The sequence below is a fragment of the Leptodactylus fuscus genome, chromosome 2, assembly GCF_031893055.1.
Source record: "Leptodactylus fuscus isolate aLepFus1 chromosome 2, aLepFus1.hap2, whole genome shotgun sequence".
NCBI classification, from domain to species: domain Eukaryota; kingdom Metazoa; phylum Chordata; class Amphibia; order Anura; family Leptodactylidae; genus Leptodactylus; species Leptodactylus fuscus.
Window position 1 is genome coordinate 131,283,792 of NC_134266.1, and position 18,195 is coordinate 131,301,986.

At 44.3% G+C, this 18,195-nt stretch overlaps 1 protein-coding gene across 2 annotated transcripts in view; it reads left to right on the plus strand.

The window, feature by feature from the left end:
* The window catches only part of MYOM3 (myomesin 3), a 92,819-nt gene that overhangs the window by 71,487 nt on the left and 3,137 nt on the right, over window positions 1-18,195 (plus strand). For both annotated transcript variants that reach the window (XM_075264608.1, XM_075264609.1), the window contains exons 28-34: window positions 7,505-7,615; window positions 9,175-9,262; window positions 10,151-10,189; window positions 12,774-12,879; window positions 14,221-14,384; window positions 16,900-16,936; window positions 17,571-17,593. In XM_075264608.1, the coding sequence (XP_075120709.1) occupies window positions 7,505-7,615; window positions 9,175-9,262; window positions 10,151-10,189; window positions 12,774-12,879; window positions 14,221-14,384; window positions 16,900-16,936; window positions 17,571-17,593 (568 nt within the window). The remainder of the gene's footprint in view (window positions 1-7,504; window positions 7,616-9,174; window positions 9,263-10,150; window positions 10,190-12,773; window positions 12,880-14,220; window positions 14,385-16,899; window positions 16,937-17,570; window positions 17,594-18,195) is intronic.

Here is an 18,195-nt window from a genome sequence, read left to right on the forward strand (position 1 = left end):
CCACGCTCCCATTGAAATCAATGGGAGCGTATATGGCCCGCAAAATCTCACACGGCGTATACGTGCCAGGTCACGCGGCACGTTACTCCGTGTGAATGGGCCCAAAGGTGTGAAAATTACTTCTGCAAAGTATATAGAGTTTCTGAGTGACCATTTTCTTCCATGCTACAAAAAGAGGAAATGTGCCATCTCATGCAGCAAAGAATATCTTTGAGTCATGTCTGCTATGGGCATAAGAGGAGAGAAACTCTGTTGTGCATAATAAATTGGGAATAGTGGATTTAGATTTTTTAATTTGTGAAAAAAATATATTATTGGTAAGTTTGTCCAATAAAATTTGATTTATACTCTTTTTTTTTTTATAACTCAAATTTTTATTGAAAATTTTTTTAAACAATAAGAAAAGAAAAAACAATTACAAGTTACAAGGCGAACACCCGCCCTGCGAACAGAAAAAGCACACAGTGCAACACAAAATACAATCAGAAGAATAAAATTAAAAAAAAAAAAATAAAAAAAAAAAAATAAATAAATTAAAGACAAAGAAAGCAACATAGAAAAAAAAGAAAAAGGAAAAAAAAGGGGGGGGGAGGGAGGGGTTAGTGGGACAGATGAGTGGGGGAGAGGACTAAATGTGGGGGGTGAAAGGGTAGGTAGGGGTGAGTGTGAGCAGTCAGGAAACCAGTGAGAGCGCTCGCCAGGTCATCCATACCACAGCCAGTTGGGAAGGGCTCGGGAGCAACCACTGGTCAAATACCTGAGACGAACAACAAGAGTATCAATCAGAGGAGGGGTCAGAGCCCAGGAGCGTCCGGTACTCTGCAGACTGTTGAAACCTGAACCAGTAGAACCAGGTTTTGATGTACGCCTCAGTCGTGCCATGCAGGAAAGACGTGAGATTTTCCATGCGCATTATCTCGTTGACCTTCGAAATCCAGAGGGAGAGAGGAGGAGGATCCACTCGTTTCCAAAAAAGGGGGATACAAGCCCGGGCAGCGAGGATCAGGAATCTAAGTAGGGAACGCTTAAAGACCTTTACAGAAGACTCACAATGATTAAGGAGGAACAGGGCAGGGCCCAAATGGTGAGAAGTTTCAGTACGCTGGAGGGTTATCCGCTTGACCCCCTCCCAGAAGGACGAAAGGGCAGGACAGGACCAAAAAATGTGTAGCAGCGTGCCTTCCTCGTCGCCACAGCGCCAACATAATGGGGAGACCTGAGGCATGGAGTCTCGTAGGAACCCTATACCATCGGGACAAGATTTTGCAGCTGGCCTCCTGGTGGCGAGAGCTGATGGAAGCAGTATGAGAAAGGCGAAAAATGCGCCTACGCTGTTCCTGAGAGAGGGAAAGGGATAAGTCAGATTCCCATTTCAACAAGAACGGCGGAACAAAGTCCTCCGGAGGTTCAACCAGGATCCGGTAAGTGAGCGAGAGGGAGTGGCGAAGGGGGCCAGCACCAACAAAAATCTTCTCCAAGGGGGTAGGTTCGACGCGGAACTCTGCAGGAGCAGGGAGAGAATGTAAAAAGTGACGAAGTTGCATCCCCCGCCAAGCGTCCAAAGGGGGCAGCTCAGGAGGGGCCTGGGAATTCAGAAGTGTAGTCCATCCCCCAGCGTCCTGGAAGTGACAGGCACGGAAAATCCCATGACGGCGCCAATTACGAAAAACTCGGTCAAACATTCCAGGTGGAAAGGCAGGATTGCCCAGCACTGGGAAAAGAGCGGAATCCTTAGGGAGGAGAGTGGAGCGAACAAGGCCCCTGGAGCAAATCCGAAGCGTGGGACCAAGGGTAGGGTGAGAAAAGAGAGATGACAATGAGGAGGAGTCCAACCATGGGGCAACCTGCAAAGGGATCGGAGAGAATGCCTGTTCGATGTAGACCCAAGGTTTAGAAACAGCATGCCTACACCAGTCCACGACACGAGTCAGGTGGGTAGCCAAGTAATAGGACTTCAGGTCCGGAAGCGATAAACCACCGCAACTCTTGGGACGAAAGAGAAAAGCCTTGCTCACTCGGGCGGGTCTGCCCGACCAGATGAACTTCAGTTGGACGGAAGTGAGGGATCTAAGAAAAGACAGAGGGATGTGAATGGGAAGCGCCTGCATCAAGTAGAGAAGACGAGGGAGAATGTTCATTTTAAAAATCGCGCATCTCCCGAACCAAGTAAAGGCTCCAGCGGACCATCGAGTACAATCAGCCCTGATAGACGCCAGAAGTGGGGGGAAGTTGCAACGAAAGAGATCTTTCGGGTCCGGAGTAAGATAAACCCCCAAATATTTGAGAGAAGTGGGGGCCCAATGAAAAGGGAAAGATTGACTCAAGGAGGTGGCCGCCGAGGAGGAAAGGGTCACATTAAGGGCTTCTGATTTCGAAAAGTTGATTTTAAAATTCGAAAGGGTCGAGTAAACCTGAAAGGCAGACATCAGAGCTGGAAGAGAAACATGAGGGGAGGAAAGAAAAAATAGCAAGTCGTCTGCATAAGCCGCCACTTTGTATAAACAGGAAGAATGAGCAGCGCCTGAGATGTTCGGGTCGGCTCGAACCTGGCGGAGGAAGGGTTCAAGAGTCAGGACGAAAATGAGAGGCGAGAGGGGGCATCCTTGCCTAGTGCCATTTCGGATAGGGAAGGACTGGGACAATAAACCGTTCACCCTAACCATCGCTGTAGGGAGAGAGTATAGAGCCATGATCCAACTCATCATGCGATTTCCAAGGCCAATATGTAACAGGGTCTCTTCCATGAACCGCCAGTTGACCCTGTCGAAGGCTTTCTCAGCGTCAGTTGAAAGAAGCATGAGAGGAGAGCCCGATTGTTTAGCCCCATACATGAGGTTGATAGCTTTGGTAGTATTATCTCGAGCCTCACGGCCGGGTAAAAATCCAGCTTGATCCGCGTGAACAATATTTCCTAACAAGGGCGATAAACGCGTCGCAAGGATCTTGGCTAAAATTTTTAGGTCAACATTGATTAGCGAAATGGGGCGGTAGTTAGAGCACAGAAGAGGGTCCTTTCCGGGTTTGGGGATAACCGCTATGTGAGCACACAGGGAGTCACGACAAAGGGCCGAGCCATCGGTGAGAGAATTGAAAACTTTCAACAGTCTGGGGCGGAGTTCAGGGCCAAGTTTCTTATAGTATACCAAGGTAAGGCCGTCTGGGCCTGGGGCCTTACCCGTTGCCATACTGGAGATAGCTAAAGAAATTTCCTCTTCAACAATAGGAGATTCCAAGGCCGTCAATTCCTCTAGAGACAACGACGGGAGACCAGAGGAGGAGAGATAAGAACGAATGCGATCTCGGAACTCCGCTTCAGGGAGAGGAGAAGGGCCAGAGTTTACAGAATACAAAGAGGCATAGTAGTCCCGAAAGGCAGCTGCAATATCAAGGGGCATGTGTAATCGAGTACCCTGGGTGGAATTGATGCATGGAACGTAGGTGGAGGACTGCTGAACCCGAAGGGCCCTAGCTAGTGAACGCCCGCTCTTATTTCCAAACTCATAAAAATGACGTCTGCATTTAGCTAGAGTACCCTTCACCCTATCAGTGACGAGCGTACGCAATTCCTCTCGGGCGCTGGCAAGCTGGGAATAAACATCAGGAGTGATTTGGCGCTTATGAAGAAGTTCCAATGAGCGGATCCGCTGCAGCAGAGATTCAATACAAGCCCGGCGTTCCTTGTTTAAGCGGGAACCATGTTGCAACAGGATACCCCGGATAAAACATTTGTGAGCCTCCCACACCATTGGAGGAGCAATCCCCGACAATTCCTCCCTCTCAAAGTATTCCCCCAAACGGGTCTTAATGTCATCCAGGATGGTTACGTCATCAAGAAGTGATGCGTTAAGTTTCCACTGACGCTGGAAGGGAATAGGAGAGGACAAGGAAACAGACAAAGTAACCAAAGCATGGTCGGAGAAAGTAATGTTATCGACTTCCGCAGCCAACAAAGAGTGGAGATGTTGGTGACGGATAAAGAGGTAGTCGATACGAGAATATCGGTGATGGACCGGAGAGTAATAGGAGTAATCCCTATCCAATGGGTGGAGTAACCTCCAGGAGTCCACAAGCTGGTGGGAATGAAGGTCCCTCTTAATCCTCCTGATGAGCGAGTAAGGGTGAGAAGAGACGCCAGCAGAAGAGTCCAATGAAGGGTCTAGGACCAGATTAAGATCACCCCCCGCCACCAGGAAGCCCTCCACAAAGCCGTCCAACAGCCCTAAGTAAGAACTAAGGGCACGACCCTGTCCCGAGTTAGGCAAATACAAAGAGGTAAAAGTAAAAAGCTGAGAGGAGATACGACCCTTGACCATAACAAGTCTCCCCTCAGAATCAGTGCGAGTCTCCAAATGTTCCCAAGGCAGGGAGCAAGAAATCAAGATACTAGTCCCTCTGGATTTCGGATCAGGAGAGGAGCTATGATATGCATGAGGAAACCAAGCATTAGTCAACTTGTATGGCTTGGTAGAGCAATGGTGAGTTTCCTGCAAAAACACAACATGAAGGCGCTTACCTTTGAGCAGATTGAAGAGTACGGAGCGCTTCTCTGGACTATGAAGGCCTCTCACATTGAGGGAGCCCACAGCGATGGAGGAAAGGCGATCAAGCGGAGGCATGGAGGGAGACGGGCTTTCCCAGCTCACACCCTAGGAGCAGAGGGGAAAAAAAAAAAAAAAAAAAAAAAGGGGGGAGAGGGGGGAGGGAGGGGAGAGGGCGAAGAATTGAAGAGGGTAAAGGGGAGGGAAAGAAAAAAAAAAGAGAGAAAAGTAACAGAGTAGAGGAAGGAGAGCAGTAAAGAATGAGGGGGGGGGGGAGAAAGGAAAGGGAAAAAGAACCAAGAGTAGAACAAATCTAACTACCCCTAGACAAATGGGCCAGGGGCACAACAACAGACAGGAAGGAGTGAGGGAGTAAGAAAAGATGGGGGGAGAAGTGGGCCCGCAAGCACCACGAGTGTACCTGGTAAGGAAGACCCTATGCCCCCACCCCCAACAAAGTGTAAAGGGATAGGAAGCACAGGGCTACAAACTGACTCTAAGGTCCAAATAACAACATTGTATAAAAACACAGCAATACCAACAACAAGGGCCATCTATAAAGCCCAGCAGGAACAGGATCAAGAGGAACAGAGTAGTCACAGAACAAAATAAAATAAACATAGTGAAAATGTCCACCAACCGCGAAACAAGTCCAAGACCACTCAGCATAAAAGGATATTAACACTGTCCTGTGGGCAGATCAAAGACCGGCGGTATGAGGGCTCATGCTTCAATGGGAAGCTGAGCTGAGAGATCTGGTTGGCGGAGTGGAGACCCAGGCGGATCCGGTATTGGAAGACGTCGTGGAGATGAGTTTCGCCGAGGTCTCTCTCTGGAAGCAGCCGAAGAAGAACGCCTGGAACCGCGGCCGCGCCTGGGTATAGTAGGGCGGGAGGAATCCAGAGCAAGCCAGTTCGGGACTGAGACAGGGCGCACATCCAGGGAGGCAAACAAATCAGGCAAGTCCGCCGGGGAACGGACAACAATCGAAGACGAGCCAACACGAACAATCAAATGGAAGGGATGACCCCACCTATAGGAACCTCCACAGTCCTTAATCAGAGTCAACACCGGCTGAAGGGCACGGCGCATAGCCAATGTGCGGGATGAGACGTCAGGATAGAGCTTGACAGAGGTATTCTCAAAAGGCACCGATCCCATATCCCAGGCACACCTCAGGATGTGTTCCTTGTCCGTGAAGTAATGTAGTCTACACAGAACGTCTCTAGGATTAGCAGGGTCAAGCGGGCCAGAACGTTGGACTCTATGCACACGGTCCATCATGAAGGTAGCATCCAGCGGGCGTTGAGTCGCCATATTGAAAATGGTATTAATACGGCTGATCAGATCATCCTGAGGGCCTTTTTCTGGCACTCCTCGTAATCGAATATTATTTCTGCGACCCCGGTTCTCCTGGTCATCCAGGAGCAAGGCAATTTGTTGAAGGCGGGCCTCAGAGTGGGTTTGATTGCTCTCCACTGCAGACAGGCGTTGTTCCAAAGAGGACAGTGTTTGATCAGTAGCGTCAGCCCTAGTAGTAAGTTGAGACACATCAGACTGGATCGCACCGAGGGCCTGTGCCTGGGATTGTTCCATTCGGGAAACTACAGCATCCAGGTCCTGTTTAGTGGGCAGAGCTTGAATAAGGTCCCGAAGTAGCTGAAAGTCCGCAGAGGCAATATGGGCTGCCGAGCAGGGCAGGGAGGCCGAATCCATGGATTGCACGTCATGTCCAGGGAGGGTGGCAGACAGTGAAGGAGGTGGCTGCGATTGGCGAAGCGGAGGAGATGGAGGAGCCATGTCAACAGTGCCAGACCCAGTAGCCGAGGTTCCAGATCGGGACAGGAAGGTAGAGATTGACGGTGAGTGAGTAAGAGAGCGACTCGGCGTGCGGGAAGGAGCAGTAGAGGTGTTAGGACGTCTTCTGGACATATCACAATGAGAAGCGACCATAGAAAGTAAGGAAGGTACACTCGCAGTATCACCAGGCCTTACATGAGGCGGTCACACAGTTTCATAATCAAACCTGGTACCCATGAGGTGCAAAAGGAGCAATGGGAGAAGTGCTAATTCCGTGGGGATATACTGCAGAACGTGGAACACACAGCAAGTGGAGGAAGGTGAGGAGCCCCCCCTGATGGTGGAGTAGGGGCTCAGCACTCCCTTCACACCACTGCAGTGCACGACAACAACAAAAAAAAAAAAAATTCCCTGCTAGAAAGGTCTCTGAAGAGGGTAAGAAAGTCCAAAAAACAGCAGGGAGTACTCACAGAGTTAGCAGAATGTCCCAGCAGAAAGTGTCAGGATGGGAGCCAAACAGCAGGGGGGGGTGAGGTGTCTCCACTTCAGGCAATGCAGGGAGGCCAAGCCTGATTTATACTCTTAATAGTTGAAGATTTGAAAATTATACCGACTGTCATTTGCATCGACAGCGGTGTATACTACGTCAAGTACACAGACGCTAGTGCCTAGTCCTTATAAATAACCCTAACACCATATTTTGTATTTTACTAGAATATGGGGCTTTAACCTACTGCTTTGTAGGGGACTAGAGATGAGCGAATGGTATTCAAAACTGCAGTTTCGAATACCTAGCTCCATAGGAATGAATGGAAGTGGCGGCACGCGGCCGGCGCCAGCTGCCGGCGCTTAACCCCTTGCTGTTCGCCCGCTCCCATTCATTCCTATGGAAGCGAGGTATTCGAAATTATGTTTCGAATACTATTCAAATCAACTCTAGTGGGGACATATAAAATACTAGAGATATGTTATCTTTGCTGGATAATTTTTACATAAATTACTTGCTTCAGTTACTAATGATACATTAATATTGGGCTCTGAATATCACCTTTAATTAACACGATAGATTTATCGCACACTAGTGATACCCTGATAATGCACACTGTACCTATTACATAAGCATAACTGTAAAAAAGACTTGTGTTAGATTTGTTTTTTTTATTTAGGCAACAAACACTGATAAAGACACAACTCTTAAATGGTCCTTTGACAAGAAGCCACTTCCAAATGGGAAATATGATAGACAAAGTGGATCAGGAACATTGGTCATCAACAAGGTAAATCAAAAAAAAAATCCACGTTTATCTTCTCTTAACCCATTCTTGCTGAAGGCATTTTTCGATTTTTGTTTTTTGACTCCCCTCCTTCCAAGCCCCATACCTTTTATTAAAATGTTATATTTCGGTTCATATTTGTATATGACTGGGCATTTTCAGACACAGGGATATCTAATATGTCAGTATCCCTAGTATTTTTTTACTTTTAAATGCGTTCTACAGAATTGGAGGGGAACATTATAATTTGGGGCATATATGTTAGTATGACATTATACTGTGTGGGGGCACAAAGAAAAATGAATGAGAATGGGTGGAGTCAACATAGAAGTGGGTGGAGCTAAATTTGTCACGTGCACAGAGTGCGCCAGACATTCTATCCCTCTTTATGTGCTTTGAAAGTTGCAAGGTATGGTATAAATACTAACAATGTTGGTGCACTATGTTCTCAAAACACTGCAATGGGCAGCTGCTCCAATATTCCTCCAGATAATGTGTGAATCCAGGGAAGAGTGACGGCCTTGCTCAGTTCTATAGAAAAACTAATAATTCACAATGTCTCCCTTTTATCTTTAACAGACCCATAGACTTTCATTGATGTGATGTATTCGTTATACATCAGCATCAGTGAAAAAAAAAAGTAAAAACCAAAGTAATAATTGGAAGGCATTGGATTTAAGTAGTTGCAAGTCACTTTGTGCAGCAGAAGTTTCAGCATGTGGATGAGCTGCTACTGTAGATCACAGTGGGTTATCCACAGGTGATTTTTGCAGTGGCCAACTTCCTGAAAACATAGCAAGCGTGGCCCCAGCCTTAGGCTAGATTCATACGAAAGAGGTAAAAAATGACTGTCAAAAACATTCATTTTTCACAGCTGTCTTGCACCCAAGGGGCAACTGTTTTCATAGTTCCCCTATACATTACAGAGTATGGACAGATCCGTGAAAGCGACCAAAAAAGGACATAACCTAGTTTTTGACAGTCCGTGACGAAGAACCATCAAAATACCGGTCATGTGAATAGCCCCCATTCACTGACATTGAAAATAATGCTGCTGCGTGATGTCTATTAAAAAATAAATAAATAAAAATGGATGATACCCGGCCATTATTCACTGTCATGTGAATGTAGCCTTAACAGTACATCCCTACACATTTACAAGGTAATACATAGTGACTGCATATATGTACTAAAGATGACATGTTCCATTTGGGAAAACCCAGAAATCAGTATTTTTCTAAAGCCTTGTAATGCCGGGGGAGTTGTTACTCACAGTCCAGTGATGACGCTAGGCTGTAAGGCCCGCCTTTCTGACAGCGGAGAGATATCAGTGCCGAAGTGATTTGTAACAGCAAACATATGACTAGCGTCGGGAGGCATACCAGGAATTCAGAACACCATCAGCTTTCTAGTGGCATGTAATACCCCACATCACTGAGGTCCTCTTTAAGCTTGACAAAAGAAGCAGTGTGTAAACAGATACTAGCAAAAGGATCCCAATGTAACACAGATTAGTTAAGCTGTATGTTTGATGTTAATGTGTTATAGCATTTTCTTTACAGTTCACAACTGAAGAAAAAGGACATTACAAAGCTGTGGTGAACGATAGCAGAGGTGAAGATATTAGTGACTTGGATCTTACCAAGGAAGGTATGATAATAATATTACATCAAAGACACATCAGTACATATTTTTGCTAGTTTGCTTGATTTATGTATTAAAGGATCTATATTTATAACCATTCAAGATATAAAGAAGAGGTAAACATTCAGTTATAGGAGGGTTGGAGGGACAAGGTAAAATTTGTAACCAAAATTTAAAGTGTTAAAGGGGTTTTCTGGGAAAAAAAAAATCATTTTAAAGGTCTGTTAGTGCTATTAATGGATTCATAAGTGCACCCAATTACCTTGAGCAGTGTTTTGAGTGATTTCTGGGTTTCTCTGGGAACTCATGGTATCCTCTGCATTTGTTTTCGGTAGCTTCCTTTTTTTTTAGTCCTATAACTACCATGATGCACTGCACTTCCCTTCACTTAGAGCTGACTCACACTAGCTCCCCATCACTCCCTTCCCCTGTCACTCATATCCTCACACCCCCTCCCTGTTTCCCTAGCTATCCCGCCCACTACTAGTCCTTCCCAATTAACTCAACCCACCCACCATCCCATCATACTTACATGTCTTCCTGTCCGGAAATTCTGGCCCAGGAGGTCACTTCCTTCTGTGGGACCGATTCCTCTTCCTCTGACAACGCCTGCGCAATAGTGGAGAGTGCTTTGTGTAAAAGTATAATTTTATCCTGGACAACCCCTTTAATCTCTGTGTAAAGCTACTGAATAGATTGGCAGTATACAAATAAGAGGAAAATGATAAAGGATAAAGGAATGGTTAAAAAATGAGTTAATGTATTTTAGGACATCTTCTGTAGCAGTCAAGTCAGTCATTTAACAGAGTGAATTACATAGACAGATGGACAGAGACATGTATGCATGTTACTTAAAATAGCTTGAATGCTTTACATCAGTTTGTATTGTTTCAGGTTTTGAAGATATAATGAAAGAAATTTCTAGAATAAGTGGTAAGCATTTCTATTGCAGCTGCAAACTATAGAATTACATTAAGGAATATATGCATAGGATACTTGCTATGACTGCAGTGCTTTAATGGCATACTATACAAAGTATACACAACAGACATGAATGTCATTAAAGAGGCCAGTCTCGCTAATCTTCTAGATATCGATAGCTTGAAAATAGACATGAACATACCTACCAACTTTTTGATCTGTCAAAAAGGGACACTTCACTTCACTGTGTGAAAGTTCACAGTTTGTTTGCATATCTGTATTACATCTGCAGAGAGTCTTTCAGAAGGAAAAAAAAAAAACACATAAAAAAAATCCAAGTGCCCTGTAAGTCTTCTTATACTGTTTCCAAATATGCCTGTGTTATTGTGGGTTGCTGCTTCATTGCTGAGAATTTGGGCGTTTTATAATTATGTGGGGAGTTTACTCTTCAGCATGGGCTTCCCTAGGCACTGCAGATTACTGCCCCTATGGGTAAGATTCTGCCCAGATTCTGCCGCCCATTAAAAAAATAAGTATCACGCTCGATCTTGTGCAGAGCCGCGGATGCCATTTATCTAGGCCTAATTAGCTGTGGGCAGACCGTGACCGGAAACTGAAGAGGAAATTTAAACCCTCTATGGTTGTGAATGAACCTTGTTCTGGGTTTCAGAACAGTAAATTACAGTTTACCCCAAGCAGGATACGTCCAGGGAGACTGGAGACACTTTAAATGGCTCTAACGCTTTAAAATAAGACCAAAATCATATTGATAGCCAAGCTAGATTTTGAGATATCGCTGATTAAAGGGGATCTGCATACTCAAAGCTTCACTTTAACCAGTGCAGGAGAACAAGTGCAGTTGCAGGGAGTGGGGAAGGATTTGATTATTTTCATGTCCCTGTCACTTCAGATAACTCTTGAGAGGTGGGGGGTACCTTGGACGAGTACTGCTGGGGGGGGGGGGGCGTTCCTCACCACTAAGGAATGCCCCCTCTGACTATACAGAGGTATGAACAGTACTGTCAGGAGGGATGTTCCCAGCTAGACTGTCAGAAACACCCTTCTGACAGTGAAGAGCTATTAGTAACACCAATAGCTCTTGCCCTGGGCCACATAACGGGAAAGCCAACTGCTGCTACTTTCATGATTTGCATAGTTTTACAGCTTGTCCTTCTTGGCGTTGTAATCTCACTGTTGAGGAGTTAAATAAAATACTTGTGTAACAAGTCCTTTACGTACCTTGACATAGGCAGAAATAAATACTGAATATTCACATCTATATTAGTCTCTGTTCACATTTAGGTTGTGGTACCATTTAATATGAAAAATAAGTCAGTGCTGGACCACAGACATCAACAGCATCCAACACACTGAACTAATTTTGACTGCAGTTAGTCAGATTCCATAATTTTGCAGAAATTCTAAACAAATTTTGAATCTAAAAAGATAGACACTGAAATCTCTTTGAGACGACCTCCCAAAATTGCATGAAAAAGTGATCTTCGGGGTGGGTAGTCTATAATTGATATTGGATACTGCACAAGTAATAAATCAGAAAATAAAAATTTGAATTAGGTTAAGAATTAAATGTTCTTAACGTGTCAATCCCCTAAATAGAAGTTATCCCCTATCCACTGAACTACCAGAATTCCTAGCAGGCAGACCCTCAGGGCTCGTTCACATCTGCGTTGCCCTCTCCGCTGTCCAGCTGTGAGCAATAGCTAGGTTCACACCTGCATTCTGGTCTCCGTTCTGTGGTTTCTGTCTTCTGCATGCCAGAAGACGGAAAGCACAGACCGGGTCCGGCCGTGAGCGGTGTTGAGCGTTTTATGCTCTCCGCCGCAAAACCGGATTTTTTAATCGGGACACAGAGTACTGCATGTCCGACTCTGTGTCCGGATTATAAAACCCGGTTTCGCGGCGGAGAGCATAAAACGCTCACTGCCGCTCACGGCCGGACAGCTTTCTCACCCATTCAAATGAATGGGTGAGAGACTCCTGCAGGTTTCCGTCTCCTGCTCTGTTTTATGCAGGAAACGGAAACCTGCAGAGGGGACACCTGGGCGCAGATGTGAACGAGCCCTGACACCTTTTTATGCTAATAGCAAACGTTCTCCATCCCCTAGAGGGCAGATAAGGGGATTAAAAGTAGCAATAGTAAACAGAGTAGAGATAAGGAGGACATAAGGACATTTATTATATCTCCTTATCTCTACTCTGTTTACAATTGCTACTTTGAATCCCCTTATCTGTCCTCTAGGGGACCAGAACGTTTGCTACCAGCATAAAAAGGTGTCAGTATACAATCAGTATGTGCATCAGTCCGTTTTGAAGTGTCAAACTGAATTCAAACGGACGGATAGCATACTGATGTGTGAACATACCCTTACATGCAGAATAAATGTAGTGCAAATGCTCGACCTGTTGCTCCATTCAGGTGGGGGAACGGGATCCCTGTTCTCACTATCTGATTAATAAGGGAATGAAGTGAAATTACCAGAACACCCCCCTCCCCATTTCACACCATTTATTAGAAGAAATACATTGAATCTAAGTGCCATGTATATGCATTGATTTATGTCTGTTCTCTCATAAGCATTCTCTGCCTCGCCACTGAAATGCCAAGGCACAGCCGAAGGAATTAAGATCTACAGTGATGTGAAACAATTCACAGATATCATGAATCCAGTGTGGCACCACAAGTATGTTTTACCTTCCCGATCTGCATTTCAGTGATTGATACATAGATAGCTTACTTAATAATTAGGAAATGGAAAAAATGGCAGCACTCCAATATTTAGAAAAAGTGTGGATTTATTCCAAGCAGCGACGTTTCGGTTCTTATCTGAACCTTTCTCAAGTGGCTTGAGAAAGGTTCAGATAAGAACCGAAACGTCGCTGCTTGGAATAAATCCACACTTTTTCTAAATATTGGAGTGCTGCCATTTTTTCCATTTCCTATATAAAGTTGAAGATTAGCCACCTTCCAGTTTGGCTTTGCACCCGGTTTGTATGCTGTGCTGCTTCTGCATTTTTTTCTATTACTTAATAATTAGAGATGAGCGAGTAGTATTCGATCAAGTAGGTATTCGAATGAATACTACGGTATTCAAAATACTTATACTCGTTCAAATACTATCGCTATTCGCAGTAAAGATTCGATTCAGCACCAGCGTTGATTTGCCGAATGCTATAGCATTCGGCAAATCAACGCTGGTTCTGCAGCAGGATCGTCCTTGTTACTCGGGAGAGCTGGCAACTTGCTGTTACGAGGGAGCTTACTTTTTCTCATAGGAATGCATTGACCAGCGTTGATTGGCCAGTGTACAGCATTCAGCCAATCAACGCTGGTTCTGCCGAAGGCTCGTCTGTGAGGAGGCGGAGTCTAAGATCGGACCACAGCAGTCTCCATTGTGGTCCGATCTTAGACTCTGCCTCCTCACAGATGAGCCTCCGGCAGAACCAGCGTTGATTAGCCGAATGCTGTACACTGGCCAATCAACGCTGGTCAATGTATTCCTATGAGAAAAAGTAAGCTCCCTCGTAACAGCAAGCTGCCAGCTCTCCCGACTAGCAAGTGGTGAGCATTGAAAGCACACGGACCCCATAGACTATAATGGGGTCCATGTGCTTTCTGTGCACTGCCCGCAGGGATCATGAGGACTAGAGATAGATCACAATTTACTTTTTTATCCGCATGTTCCATGCAGACACCGCGCGGAGAGCACACGGACCCCATTATAGTCTATGGGGTCCGTGTGCTGCACACTGCTTGCCAGTGTGTTTGGTATTCTGTTCGGGGGGTTACCATGCGGACTCCCTGAACGGATTACCAACGCAGATATGTTAACCATCTTTGCTCTGTTTGAGCACGGGTTTATCTATACAGCTAGTCCATTAGAATACCATTCCCAATTACTGAATGACTGTAGCGGCCAGGATTCAGAAAAATATCACTAGGCGAGTTTTGTTTTCTTTATGTACTGTGGTCTGTAAGTCTTTAAATACCTCTATGAATAAAATATTGCAATTTTTATACACAGGACTCAGAAATTGTCCAGTACAGAAAAGGTTAAATCAGGGAGCACAGAGAATCAAGTATGGCTTCAAATAAACAATCCTACCGACTCAGACCGAGGTCTGTATACTCTTGAACTGTTTGATGGCAAAGAGACCCACAAGCGAACACTTGACCTCAGTGGTAAAGGTAATAACCATCAAGTCATGTCTCAGGATCCATCTATTTTAAAGAAAAGTTGTATTTAACTCCTGCATACAAATAATAGGGGAATGCATCAAGATGAGCACTACATAAACCAGTCTTGATATACTGAGATCTGGACTGATTACCACCTAAGGCTAAGGCCCCACGGGCTGGAAACACAGCGCTTTAAACAGAAAATTCATGGAGTTTTCCTCTGCGGACTTTCTGTTACAATTATATCTACGGGGAAGCCGTCGGCGTTTCTGTAGATATAATTGACATGCTGTAATTTTCAAAACCACAACGGTTTTGGAAATCGCAGCGTGTTCACACTGTGATTTTTTTTTCTACGCAAAGTGGGGATGGGATTCGCATGAATCTCATCCACTTTGCAAGTACTGTAAAACGCTGCGATTTTTGCCCGTGGGGCCCCGGCCTAAGGCTCGGTTCACACTACCGCCACTGTCCGTCCGGGATTTCCATCGTAAACCCTGGGGAAACTGGACAGGGGATGGCTTGAAGGCGATAAACTTTAAAACCCATTCATTTTAAGGGGTTTTTAAAGGCAACGGTTGGTGTCCGTATGCAGCCTTTCCGTCTGGAAACCGTTCTTTTTGCACAGACAAAAGTCCTGCATGTACGATTTTGTGTCCATGCAAAAAAAGCGGTTTCCAGGTGTATAGGTTGAATACAGACACCGGCGGTCATCTTTAAAACCCGCCTTCAAGCCATCCCCTGTCCAGTTTTCCACAGTTTAGGACGGAAACCCTGAGGCGGACAACGGCGGTAGTGTGAATGCCGCTCACCTTATTAAGAAACATGCTCCTTAATAAATCTGGCACATCTCTGACCCTCTGTCCACTCTATCATTTATACCTGACATAATTTATGCCTAGTATAGTTTCTAGCAATATATTGGGCTGTGGCCACATCCTTCCTGTTAAACCCCACCCTTCACATTTTAGTAGACTTAAAAAGTTTAAAATTTCCTGTGGTGTTGCACAAAAATTTGTGAGTTTTTATATGATGATTGATAAATTCTTCCCATTTGCTGAATACCAAGGCCAATGTTTTAAACAGAAAATAGAGTCAAAATGATCTATTGATATGTCAGATTCAGGGATATTGCTACAAGGGGTTTCACCTGAACAAACCTCATAGACAACTTTACCTCTAGAAAAAGCATTAGCAGATGGTAGTTAGGGGCCTTATTTTGGATTTGTGACCACTGGATGCTAAAAGTGTTCACACATCTTAGATAGCTGTCCAACACTTGTTGACCAATAGCTATTTGTCCAAACTCACCTATGGAGAGGTGCGCTTAAGCAGGTACATGTGGCATTGTGGAAAACTGCGTTTTTGTTTATTTGGGTTTTTTCAGCCAAAACCAGAAGTGGATTAGGCATGAAGTAGAAATATAAGAATTTCCTATATATATTTCCCATTCCTCATGTAACCATTCTTGACTTTGGCTCAAACAACTGCAGCAAAATATGCAACAAAAAGCAGTGGCTTGTCCGCAACGCGCAGTCTTTAGCCTCAAAGAGCAGTTAAACACTCTGGATATTACAGCAATGGATAATCTGCGGATAATCCTTTCTTCATGTCAGGATTAGAGATGAGTGAACCGCGAAATATTCAAGATTCGATATTCGTTTCAAATAGCCCCTTAATATTCGACTATTCAAACGAATATCAAAACCCATTATAGTCTATGGGGAAAAATGCATTGTTTCAGGGGAAGCCACACTTCGACTCAGGAGAGTCACCAAGTCCACTATGACACCCCAGGAAATGATGCCAACACCCTGGAATGCAAGTGGGACAGCAGGGGAAGCATGCCTACATCTCCGGTGTAGCAGAGCTGTGCGCTCAACACTGCTACATCTGAGATCAGACTGTGGACTGATCTTAGACTCGACCTCCTCCGGCACTCAGCTCTGCTACATCTCTGGTGTAGCAGAGCTCATCACACACTCAGCTCTGCTACATCTCGGGTGTAGCAGAGCTCAGCGCACGGCCAGCTCTGCTACATCTCTGGTGTAGCAGAGCTGTGCACTCAACACTGCTACATCTGAGATCGAACCAGAATGGAGACAGCTGTGGACCGATCTTAGACTCCGCCTCCTCTGGCGGAACCAGCGTTGATTGGCCGAATGCTGTAGTCTGTATGGCATTCGGCCAATCAACGCTGGTCAATGCATTCCTGTGGAAAAAAGTCAGCTCCGGCATATCGCAAGCTGACAGGGATCCCGACAAGTTGGAGCCCCAAAGAGCTGTGTGAGTAACATTCCCACCTAAATAAAGGTAATCCTAGCTAACCCTGCCTGTACATCTATCCCTGTCTCACAGTCACATAGTTCACAGTCTCAGTGGTATTCGATTGTATTTGAATACCTTGAACGGCCTGATATTCGTTCGAATATCAATTCGATCAAATGCCGTTCACTCATCTCTAGTCAGGATCTATCAAAAACAGACAATATATGTATGAAATAAAGTATTTCTTTATTTTCAGCATTTGATGACGCAATGGCAGGACACCAGAAAAATAAGTAAGTGTTACTGAAATGCAAAGTATGTTTTTGTATGTATTTTCAAATGGCGGTTATTAAAGGAGTATTCAATTAAAGATCTCTGTATTGATCCTATTTTTCTTCCTATGAAATTTGCTGTTAATATATATGTGCTGCACATGAATTTTCTTATACTCTACAACTATACTTTTTAAAAAAAATGGGTGAATAGATCAATAATTTCTCATCTAGTCTAATACGAAACACAAGATGCACAATTTCTATTGTATAATAAAACTAAAATAAAATGGTCTCTCTGACAACCCTTCAGGATATGCCCTATCTTACTCTAGCTCACCTGGTCCATGCATGTGTTAAACGGGCTCTATCATTGGTAAAACTAATTTTTAACTACCGGTAAATATATACTTACACAGCCTTTAGAAAGGCTATGCCACACATACCTTTTGTATATTAATCCCCTCAGTGGTTTTTGAATGAGCCTGTTTTTGTTCGTATGCTAATTAGCAAGCAACAAACACTGGAAGTCTCAGTGAGCACTGTGTGCTGTGTGAGATCAATATATCAAAATCAGTACTAACATGCCACAAAGTTAAACTGGCTTTCTGCTTTTCACATTTGTTATATGATATATTTGTTGTATTTCTTTCAGGGAAGCTGCTGTAATAGAAAAGAGTAAGTAACCAGTAACTATGAATGTACTTTAATGTAGACTATAATATATGATGAGATATGAAGTTGGTGTGTTTCATTAAACTCCATATTTATTTTGGGCGGAGATCCCATCTATAGTATATGGAATCTGTGGGTTTCCACAAGTAACCGCTTTTTAAGCTGATAGGGTTACAGTTTTTAGGGTTCCCGAGTGGACCAGAAGAATGGAAACACCACTGCTATTGTGAACCTAGCAGACCAATATGATTTGTAGGCATTAGCATTGAGCATGTTTTTTGTTATTTAAGTTATTTAATCTCCTCACCATATTTAAGGTAATGTACACAAAGTAATAAGAGTGATCATTACAGTTTACTCTACCGGATGACAGTAATGTGTGAATTATGTTAGTCAGTAATTCATTCATCATTGCCCTCCAGTAGAGTAAACTATAACTGTGAGGCACAACAAAATCTCAGCATTAGTACGCCTAACACAGTCTCAATGTTTCACTCACCTCACTACTTCCCTGCAGCTTGTTACAACAATGCCATAATGTAAAAACTGATTCAAAATAATAATTGATGAAAATTAAAACAGATGTTTGGTTAGCTATTGGCATC